Source organism: Xiphophorus hellerii, chromosome 18 (genome assembly GCF_003331165.1).
Source record: "Xiphophorus hellerii strain 12219 chromosome 18, Xiphophorus_hellerii-4.1, whole genome shotgun sequence".
NCBI classification, from domain to species: Eukaryota; Metazoa; Chordata; class Actinopteri; order Cyprinodontiformes; family Poeciliidae; genus Xiphophorus; species Xiphophorus hellerii.
Window position 1 is genome coordinate 702,087 of NC_045689.1, and position 11,112 is coordinate 713,198.

At 46.9% G+C, this 11,112-nt stretch overlaps 1 protein-coding gene across 1 annotated transcript; it reads left to right on the forward strand.

Moving 5' to 3' along the window:
* Positions 1–134: 134 nt before the first annotated feature.
* Positions 135–10,383, forward strand: timm50 (translocase of inner mitochondrial membrane 50 homolog (S. cerevisiae)). The gene is made up of 11 exons (XM_032590773.1): positions 135–2,138; positions 3,389–3,545; positions 5,403–5,434; positions 6,074–6,095; positions 7,441–7,499; positions 7,704–7,823; positions 7,948–8,052; positions 8,135–8,233; positions 8,730–8,886; positions 9,502–9,608; positions 9,678–10,383. The coding sequence occupies exons 1-11, from the start codon at positions 1,938–1,940 to the stop codon at positions 9,774–9,776; spliced, it is 1,158 nt and encodes a 385-aa protein (XP_032446664.1). The 5' UTR covers positions 135–1,937; the 3' UTR covers positions 9,777–10,383.
* Positions 10,384–11,112: the final 729 nt, after the last annotated feature.

Here is an 11,112-nt window from a genome sequence, read left to right on the forward strand (position 1 = left end):
AGGATGCCGTCCCACAGCAGTGTGTGACCAGCAGGCTGTGGTTCTTCCATCCACAGCTCAGGCTCCTGTTGGTTAAATGAATTAAATATTAAGTCTCTAATATTTTTTTCATCCTCCAAATGACACCAAGCAGAAGTCAGCAGCAGAATCCAGTGAGTTCATGGTTCATGTTCTCATGTCCTCCAGATCATTAAAAGGGAATAAACTTCCTGTCCTCAGTCAGATTAACTGTAGCAGCAACTAAATATTCAACCTAACTGAACTATTTTTCTGTAACCTTTAAATCTTTTCCATGAGCATCAAACCTGGATTATTATGGGATAGAACTGAACCTAGAGGTGGACGAAGAGTTTCCCAAAGCGTTTAAATTGTGATGACGTCACGTAAAGACGCCCTTTGGGCACAGTTATGGCAAGCTATTTTACATAAAATGGTCTCCATCTAACGATCTATAATTACACTCTAGATATCTAAAGTGAGAATCACAGTTTGACTATCCTGAATTTAATTCATGCATTTACATTTTGACTAGTAATAAGAATAATTCAAGATATCTTCAAGGACATTTTGTCAGATCAAAATACCTTTCAGGAAGTCTCGAATGCTGGCACTGGATTTATCATTTGAAGGGGCAAACATCCAGAATTACAATACAAAACATCTAGAATGTAATTACGGCTCATCAAAATGACATTTTTATATATGAGAACTAAGAACAATACATAATCCCCCCAGTGCTGCCCTTGGGCTGTCCCAACAGTTGCCTGCAGAATTTAGATTTCCTGCACAAAATTGTCAGTAAAAGCTCATCAGTAAATGAGGAGAAAGCAAACTTCATTAATGTGAAGACTTTTCAGAAATCTGCAGAGAATTTATTTATTTATTCTTTTCTGATAAACATAATGCACTTAAAAGCAGCTTACTTCTGCTGTAAACCCATTCAGAAGTTGAAACTTCTGAATTTTTTCTTGAAATTTCAAAATATCACATACATCTGGAAAGCTTTGACTAAGCAATAATTATTCAAGATATCATTAATATCAATCAATCTGAATGTTAATTCAAGATTAATAGATGTCTGCTAAAGATATCTCTAATTCATTTGGAGCCAAAAATACAATTTCATCCAGGTATCTGTAAGTTAGTTTGCTTCAACATTTCTGCAATTTAATTGGCATTAGTCAGATCTATATAACATGTAAAAAGAAATGTACAATAACTTTAATTGGAGGAATAACTAGTCACAGCAAAAGGTAAGATATCTCAAAGTTACTTTAAATGACTTTACAGATAGTAAGTAATTGAACTGAAGCCTCCCTGTAACTTCATGATATATGGATATGGAAAACCTTCACTGACATTCGGGACATAAACAGTCCACTAAGACATTTCTAGTTAGCAACATTTTTGTTTCACTTTCTTAGATGTTTATTTATTTCTTTCCATTGTAAATGCTTGTTTTGGTTTAAGACCTTTGTAGACCAATGAGATCTCAACATGTAATAGCATAAATTAAACATATTATTATTTATACTAGTCAGAATGTAATTAGAGAGATCTCAAATATGTATTTTCTCAGTCATGATATAATTAGAGGTGTCTCAATTTGCTAATATGTCTAGTCATTAACCAAATTAAGATATATTGAGCGTAAGCGTAGTGAAACCAACGTCATGTTAAAACGGCCTGCCATACTCTTTGGGCACGTTACCATCAAGCATCATGGCCGCTTTTCTTTCGCAATCGAAGGTCAGACAAACGTTCACTTCTGATTGGTTCAATTTTTATAGAACCCACCTGCTCTTTCAACCACGTGATCCCACACTTCTGTTACTGCCTCTCGCGCCTGCCACTCAAAGACGCTCCAGCCAATCAGGAGCTCTGTCCTCTGGCTTTACGTCACAGGCACTCACCGGCAGCTAACGCTAGGATCCAAGATGTCCGCGATGTTCCCCATGTGTGTGAGAGCCAGCCGGAGCCTTCTGCGGTTCCAGAGCGGGACGTCAGCTGCTTCCAGCCCGCAGCAGGTGCTGGATATCATCCGGACTCTGTCCACGGAGAAGAACCCACCCGGTACCGGCGGTGCGACGGGAGGGCTAGCCCAGGCTATCCTCCAGGAGAGGCTTCAGCGGAGTCAGGTGAGGGGCGCTCATTTTGCTCTGCAGGCAGTAGCAGCTGCGGAGACAGCGCTGTTCACGGCTATCTCCGCCCGTCTGAGCTGCTCCTGTGCTAATATTCAAAGCCACTCCTAGCTTCAGTCAGTCTGACATTTAGCTAAACGAGACAGCGCTAATCTTTGGATGTCTGAGCTCATGAGTTGCAGTTCAGGGATAATGAATCTGTCTCTACCCGGTCACCTCCCGCTGCTGCTGTTAGCCTGCTGCTAACCTGCTGTTAGCCTGCTGCTAACCTGCTGCTAGCTGTGTTGTTGGACCGGTTATGTGTTTTGTCGCAGCCATGAAGCGGCCTCAGCTTCAGATTGTTGGAGATAAATATCCAAGGTTTGTTTGTTGTGAAGGTCAGAGGAGAAGACCCCGCCCTCCTCTTCCTCCTCCTCCTCATGGTCCTTTCAAACATGCCCCACATTAAACCTGGGATCGGCGGTGATTGGCACCGGAGCAAGTCTTCATGGGTTTAATGTGATGGAGGAGGAACCCACGAGGTTCTGCTGCAGCCCCGGGTCACCACGGAGGAGTCATGGAGCAGTTTGGTTGTCCTCCTCTGGACAGTCCTGACTTTGTCCCCTTCCGCAGAACATCAGCTTCTGGTCAGGCTCTGTGGTCCGAGTTCTACCAGTGGTACTTGGGCTGCCACTGGTAGAACTTGTGCTGTTGTATCAATCTTCCAGCCTTGTCAGGTCTACTGGTTCTGGTACTGGTTGTGGTTGTGGTTCTGCTCTGCATCCAGAAGCCAAACATGGAGAAGCAGCTTTCAGCTTCTATGCACCACAGATCTGGAACAAACTTCCAGAAAACTGAAAAACAGCTGAAACACTGAGATCCTTTAAATCCAGACTAAAAACCCTTATTGTGTTTAGAGCTGCTTTTGATTAGTAATAACTGGAACATTGATCAATACATTATATGATTTTGATGAGGGCACTCATCAAAATGTAATGTTTGTTTTTTATGACGTCCTTGTTGCATATTAGTAATCTAGACTGATTAGTTCTACTGGACTTGTTTATCTTGGTAAATGGTGTAGAGGACGGCACCGACCCAGGCCCGGCTCTGGGGGCATACGTATAAAACATGCCCGCCGTCTCCTTAAGGTCTGGACTACAGATGGAGGATGGAGGGTCCAGCAGCAGCTTAAGCTATGAGACCGAATGTTTGGCTCTGAGTTGCTCAGTAGAACCAGTTGGACCGAACCTTCGTCTGTTTTCCAGGGTCAGCCACCACCAGAGGGCGATCCGGGTCAGAAGGACAGAGAGCAGACGGAGGACAGGAAGCAGAAGGAGAACTCGGCCTACGCCAAGAAGATGGTGCTGCGGCTGGCGGGGCTCATGGGCGTGGGCGGGGCCGCCAGCCTCGTCTACATCTTTGGTGAGTGAGGCGTGCAGACAGACGGTCCGGGTTCTGGACGGGTTCTGGACCTAAAGCCTTCAGGCTGTGCATGTGTTTAGGTTTTCTGACGATGCAGAACCTTCTGCTGATTCTGGAGCTGAATCCAGAAGGTTCTAGTTGGACCGGTTCTGTTCCCGATTAAAGATGCAAACAATTCATCTTTAATCTTTAATTCATCAACCGTTAACTGTTGATTAATGTTGGGTTAAAAAGAGTTCCAGTCCACTAATAACGTCAGCTTAGTCCTTCTTCCTGTGTTGCAGTTTGGCCTCCGTCCAGCAGGCGGCGCTCATCCTCAAGCAGAGAAAGTTAATTCAGAATCAAAGATGGCTGCCCTACAGAGAGCAGAAGAGAAACGGTCCAATTAAAGTTCAGCTTTAATTGGACTTTCTGTGTTTCTGTTTAGAAATATAAAAACTCAACAAAATGCTAAACGTCATCTTTTATTTCTATTCAGCAACTAAAGAGTTGTGTTCTATTTTATAAATATGTCTGTTTAATAATTAGAGGAAATCCCCTTTTTCATTTTATCAGTCAGTATTTATCACAGCTGAAGCAAAAATCATGTTAAAACTAAATAATGTTGTAAGGATTATAAAAAACGTTTCTTAGTTCCAGAGAAAACTCAAGTTTTTAACAATGAATCTTTAGTCGATCAATAAGATCAATTAACTTTGATCTATAATTTGCACCTTTAGTCCGATCCGGCCCGTTTTTCTGGTCAGACGTTTCGGTTCTTATTAGTTCTGGTCTGTTCTGGTTCTGCTGCAGCTGATGGACTCTGATCATTTTCTCTGTTCATAAAAATCTTATTCTGCTCAGAACTGAAATGAAGTATTTGTTGTCAGATCCGAGTGACCTGATGAGGCGACCAGCAGGGGGCGCCACTCACTCATTATCAGACATGAAGAAGAACGTGAGGATATTATTGTCGGTGCGGCTCGGTTGAACTGGTGCCTTAAATATTTTATTGACATTTTGAGTTTTATTTCATTCATTAAGCGAAAGCAGAACATTGAGGACAGAAATAGCAGCTTATGTAACTTTTGGTTTCGTCTCATCCGTCCACCTTCCTGCCGAACAAACAGAACCGGGACTAAAAACGTCACAATAAATCACTTAACGACCAGATCAATCACTTCCGATTGCAGGATAATCGATTTATTGCTTTTCTCTTCCTACCAGAGAGGATCAATTCTTCAGTTTGGTGTTTTGGTCTCAACCAGCAGAAGCTTCATCATTTAATTTATTTTATTTTGTTTGTTTAAATCGTCTCCAAATGTTAAATGTTCGATTAAAGGTTATTGATTAGGAAAATGGCTTTTTTCATTTTGGCACTTTAAGAAAATCATCTCAAAACAACAAAATTATCGTTTATCGCAATAACTTCTGGGCCCACCAGAACCGGACCGCTGCTCTGACGTCCAAAGTTAAAGTTTCAGGGTCTGGAGGAAGCGTGGACAGAACCAGAACCAGAACTGGGCTTTTGCAGGTCCAGAGGGAAGTTTCCTCAGTCAGTGATGATCTGAGTCACCTGCTGGTTCTGGTTCTGGTCCACTGGGTTTTCAACCAGAGGAGCCATCTAACAGAACATTCTAGAACTCTCCAGGTTCTGATGGCTGGAGATGCTGGTTTGATTCTCCAGCAGAACCTGGTTCCGACCCAGACTGAGTCAGCAGAACCAGCAGAAATCTCCTAGAACTTTAGTGTCTCCTCGTCACCTCCGCTGTTGTGATCAATCTGTCCAACCAGAACCAGAACCGCTCCATGATGACCTGGACCTCCGGTTCTGTTGAGACCCAAATAATGGAAGGTTCTGTCATTTCTCCTCTTTAGGGACAAATTCAGAGGACGAGCAAGGAAACAGGGTGAGCTCTCTCTCTCTCACACACACACACACACACACACACACACACACACACACACACACACACACACACACACACACACACAGCTGCAGTAGTTGGAAGGAAGAACTGCAGTTCTTCTTCATTTCTCTTCATGTTGTAATTATTAGTTTTAACAGAAATGTGTTTTTATGAAATGATGTGAAATAATGCAGCAAACTTACTGAGTCGTTCACCTGGGCTCCAACAGAACCTGAACCCTCCACGGGGTTAAAGGTCACCAGGTCATATATCTGGTTCAACTGCAGTTCTGTGTTTGACCACCAGGTGGAGCCCTTCACTGCGTCAGGCTGTAGTGAAAACCTGAAATATTTCAGTTTCCACTGATTCAGATCCAGGCTGCACTGATGAAACGATTCATTTAATGATTAATTTAATGATTAATTTAATGATTCATTTAACGATTCATTTAACGATTCATTTAACGATTCATTTAATGATTCATTTAACGATTCATTGATTAATGATTCATTTAACGATTCATTTAATGATTCATTTAACGATTCATTGATTAATGATTCATTTAACGATTCATTTAATGATTCATTTAACGATTCATTGATTAATGATTAGTTTCTTTTTCTGCTGTTTCTCCTGCAGATTCCTGATGAGTTCGATAAAGGTGAGTCTGTTTGGTGTTTTCCTGGTGAGTCAGATGGACGGAACCAGAACCAGACATGACTGGGTTTAGTCCGGCTGGTTCTGGTCGTTTAAAACCTTTTTAACCTCAAACTGAACATCTAAAGTACGTCAAGTGTCGTCTGGAGATGAACGAGATGGATCCAGGTGAACTGGACCCCAGCAGAACCAGAACACCGGTCGAACAGCAAAAGTATTCATACGCCTGAAACGTTCCAGGTGCTGATGTGAAAACGCTGCGAAAGTTTTTCACTGTAACTCTGAAAATGTAGCATGGATTTTTTTGTTGAGTCAGAACTCCACCGGGTCGGGCTGCAGAACCGGCTTCTGGTGTTTATGTGTGTTCTGCGGTTCAGTCGGACTGGATGGAGATTCTGATCTGGACTTTGACTAGGCCACTCTAAGCTATCAATATGCTCGGATCTAAACCATCCCATTTATCTCTGCGTGTTCAGGCTGGTTCTGGTCGTTCTGTGAGTCTGAAACCAGGACCGCTGAACTGAAGAAGCATGCCACACCTTTCAGATTTGAAGGCTCAGGCGTTCAATTCGTTTCCATGGTGACAGCTCTACTGAAACCCTGGCAGGAAGGGGAAAGTCGAGTGGAAGGAAATATTGTGGCGGAAAATGCAATGAACTCGTGGAGGAGGAGTTCCTCAGGATCAGCGCGCCGCTCCTGGTGGGTTTCTCCTTATTAGGCTCTACTTTGCATTGATGAGCCCAAGGCTTCATGGGAAATGTAGTCTCTGATGATCCTCAGAGATCAGATGGATCTGATGGACTGGATCCTCCAGGTTCTGATCCCGCCCCGGTCCGATGTTACGCCATCCCGTGTTGGTCATCAGAACTGAGTCCAGGTTCTGAAATGCAGCGGGCTCCATTAAAGCTCCGGTTCCGACGCAGTAAAAGAACCGTCAGTGGTTCTGATGGAGAACCCAGAGAACTTTCCTGAGGTCCGATCTGCTGGAGCCGCTCGCATCGCACCTGGTGATGATGAGGAGTGGAGCGGTACTTCTTCTTCTGCTCTGTCTTCATAATTGGACCTGAACCGGTCTTTCAGAACCTGGTGTTGCTGCAGAGGCTCAGACTAAAGCAGCAGGCTGAAGAACTCTGGTGTCGGTTCTGGTTTCACTCAGCCGCTATCATCGGATCGGATTCTCGTCACCACCGACCCGACCCGGTACCGACTGGGTTCTGGTGCGGCATATTCCTACTGGAAAACCCAGAAAGCCCAGAAGAACCGAGCCAGGCTGGTTGAAAGGGTATCAGGACTGGTCAGCAGAACCTGCGGCGGGTTTGGGTTCTGATGGGTGTTCTGTTCTGTTCCAGATCCGCCCGTCGTGCAGCAGCTCAGGAGAACCTACAAGTACTTCAAGGACTACCGACAGGTGAGCAGAACCGCCAGCCGGGTCGCCCCTCCGACCCAAACATCTTCTGGAACCAGGAGCAGCAAAAATGGCTGGTTCTGGTTCCTCCGGACTGGATCAGAACCTTCCACCAGGGGATCGTTTCTCAGCAGAACCAGGTTCAGGAGGTTCTGCAGGTCCTACTTGGTTCTGGAAGGTTCTGCAGCTTTGCTGTCTGTCCTCCAGATGATCATCGAACCGACGAGTCCAAAGCTGCTTCCCGACCCGCTGAAGGAGCCGTACTACCAGCCGCCGTACACGCTGGTTCTGGAGCTGACCGACGTTCTGCTGCACCCGGAGTGGTCGGTGGGTCGCTGTCTCTATGACCTTTGACCTGCGCTGCGACTCACGTCGGCTCCGATCTCCCCCGGTTCTGCCGTGAGCCGGGTCGGTCAGAACCTGTAACCCGATTGTTGTGCTCTGTGCCCAGCTGTCCACCGGGTGGCGCTTCAAGAAGCGGCCCGGCATCGACTTCCTGTTCCAGCAGCTGGCGCCGCTCTACGAGATCGTCATCTTCACGGCCGAGACGGGCATGGTGAGCGACCCGAACACAGCGGGTCACACGGTGCGGTCCTGCGGGAACGGGTCAGAACCGGGCTCTGTTTGTGTTCTGACAGACGGCGTACCCTCTGATCGACAGCATCGACCCGCAGGGCTTCGTCATGTACCGCCTCTTCAGGGACGCCACGCGCTACATGGAGGGGCACCATGTCAAGGTCGGCTTCTGGTTCCGGGGTCTGGGTTGGGTCCGGGGTTGGGTCCGGGTCCGGGTCGGGTCTTCAAGTTTCTGATAAACCTTTGATGGGTTTATCTGTGCTGTTTGTGTAAAACAACAATAATCGATATGTTATTATTTGTTTGTTAAAATTTTGAGTTGTTTTCTGATGAGGGAATTTTTAAATGGTTTATTTCCAGTCAGAAAGTTTTACCAGTGGGGCCCCTGTGTGGCCCCTATGGGGCCCCTGTGGGTCCTGGAGGCCCGGCATCCTGCGTGTTTTAGTTCTCCCTGCTTTAAGGCAGCTGGATCCAGTGGCGGCTACAGGAACGCTGACCTGCTGCGGAGGAACTAGAACATGCCGGCTGTTGAGCCTCCAGGCCCCCAGGGGGCAGTGCTGGATTCAAACCACAACACGGTTAAAGGAAGAGCAGAACGGCAGGCGACCGGGCGGGTTTCAGATCCAGCCGGCCGGTTCTGACCCGTCTGTCTTGCAGGACGTGTCGTGCCTGAACCGGGCCAGCAGTAAGGTGATCGTGGTGGACTGTAAGCGCGAGGCGTTCCAGCTGCAGCCCTTCAACGGCCTGGCGCTCAGGAAGTGGGACGGAAACTCCGACGACCGGACCCTCTATGACCTCGCCAACTTCCTGAAGGGTGAGCGGTTCTGGTTCCGACCCGAGGCGGCCCTGGTTCTGGACCCCTCCTCGAGTCAGAACTGAATTAATTTTAGTTCAAAATGATCAGAAATGTAAAACCAGGAAACCCGTAAAGAATCTGAATGTGGGAATAAAAAAAATCGTAAAATCAGGATTTAAAAAAGTTTCAATGAGGAGGAAGCGGCTCGGCCCGTTTGGTTCTCTCAACAGAAACATTCAAAGTTCTGATGATGCAGATGGGTCCGAATGCTTTAGCATCGCATTTTTAATAACATCACAACATTTATCCTCTAATTATTCTGCATGCAGAAATTCATAAAATTATTTCTCTAAATTATGATTTTCTTTCAATAATCAGAACATTTAAAGGGAAATAAACCAGAGTTTAGAAACGGAGCATCCGGACCCGTTTAAAATGATGCGGAACCAGAACCGAAGACGAACTGGATCCAGATTTAATTCCTTCTGATTCCAGTTACTAAGATTTAATCGTCGGCGTTTCTGAAGCGTTCAGGTCCAGAAACGTCCATGTCCCGGTTCCGGACCCGACCGGGTCCCGGTCCCAGACCTGACCCGGTCCCGGACCTGACCCGGTGTGTTTCCGTCCCTGCAGCCATCGCTCTGAGCGGCGTGGACGACGTGCGCGGCGTTCTGGAGAACTACGCCCTGGAGGACGACCCCATCGAGGCCTTCAAACGCCGCCAGGCCCAGCTGGCCCAGGTGGGACAGTTCTGGTTCTGACCCGGTTCTGTTGTGGTTCTGGTTCTGACCCGGTGTCGCCCCCGGCAGGAGGAGCAGCAGCGCCTGGCGGACCTCTCGCAACAGAAGAAGCCGGCTCTCTCTCTGGGCTCCATCACGACCCGGTTCTGGCGGTCCAAGCAGCAGTGAGGCCCGCAGAACCTCCCACCCACACCGCTCCACCCGGAGGGCGGGTTCTGGAAGCGGAGCGGGGCTCTGGAGGCCCCGGCCCCCTTCCTCTCTGTGTGTCCTGATTGGACCCAGGTGAGTTTGGACCTGCTGGAGGTCAACGGCTGAACCAGAACCAGAACCGGCTCTGGTTCTCCTCCGCCCTGGACCGGACCTGGTATCGGCTTCCCCCCCGTCCTGCAGGGGGCGCAGTAACTCTGACAGTATAAATCACTGATGTTCAGACGTGAGCAGCGGTTCTGGTGGACGTTGGACCGGACCGGACCGGAACCCTGCAGGAGCTGCTGCGGTTCTGTTGGCCTCATAAAGCTCTGAAACAAACATGTGCTGCGATTTTTCACCAGCAGGAGGAGCAGCTGAGCCCGGCAGGCCCGGTTCTGGGTTGGAACCGGACCTTCAGAACATCAGACCAATAAAAAGTTTAAAAATAAACTCAGCCTTCTTCCTTCCACTCAACTTTCTCTGCATCTGCTGGCCCGTCCACTCAGCCGGATCAGAACCAGAACTTTTTATTGGTCTGATGCAATATTCTGATATTTACTGGAATAAATCAGATTTTCCACCAGAACATTGATTATTAATTATTGATTATTGATTGATAACCGGCCGCCCTGCGATTCTTCCATGAGTCATCAGAATGTTTCTGAACGTCTGGCAGAGGTGGCGTCATGCTGTGGGCCCCCGTTGGTTCTGTTGGACACCTGATCTGAGCCGGAACCGTCGATGAAGGTTAAAACTAAAAATGAAACTTCTTAGTTTTGGATCAGAATTTTATCAGAACTTTTGTTTCCAGATTTTCTGCTTAAATGTCAACATTTTTCTCTGTTCAAGCCGGTTCTGTTGGGTCAGAACCTGGAATATTAACTTATTGATAAATAAATCAAAGAACCTAAAACTATTGAATCAGAAATAACGATGATGATGATGATGATTGGACCTGCTGGTTCTGAGACCCGATGTTTAAGTAGAGCTGTGAAGACCGGGTCGGTTCTGGTCGGAACCAGACAGTTCATCAGAACCTTCTGCTGGTTTCTATCAGCAGTTGAAATAAAAGTCGGTTCTGTTGGTTTTCAGCAGAATCTCCACTTTATGAATGTTTTATGTTACTGGGTCCGCGGTTCTGGTTCGGCTGGTACTATATCTGGCAAAAATTAATGCGTCTCCTCTGGACCGGCTCTACACTTGGTTCGGTTGGCTGAACCGGGCCATACACTGTTCTGTTTGGAAACAGAAGCTGCTGGGTCAGAACCAGAACCGCCGCTGGGTTCGGCTCTGCACCAAACGGTGGGAGTCAGGA

What these genes read in the sequence shown, in the direction of transcription:
- timm50 (XM_032590773.1), top strand. Translation starts at nt 1,938, where the DNA reads ATGTCCGCGATGTTCCCCATGTGTGTGAGAGCCAGCCGGAGCCTTCTG. An exon ending in CAGCCTCGTCTACATCTTTG is followed by an intron (nt 3,546 to 5,402) that starts GTGAGTGAGGCG and finishes TCTCCTCTTTAG; the next exon opens with GGACAAATTCAGAGGACGAG. An exon ending in TGGAGGGGCACCATGTCAAG is followed by an intron (nt 8,234 to 8,729) that starts GTCGGCTTCTGG and finishes TCTGTCTTGCAG; the next exon opens with GACGTGTCGTGCCTGAACCG.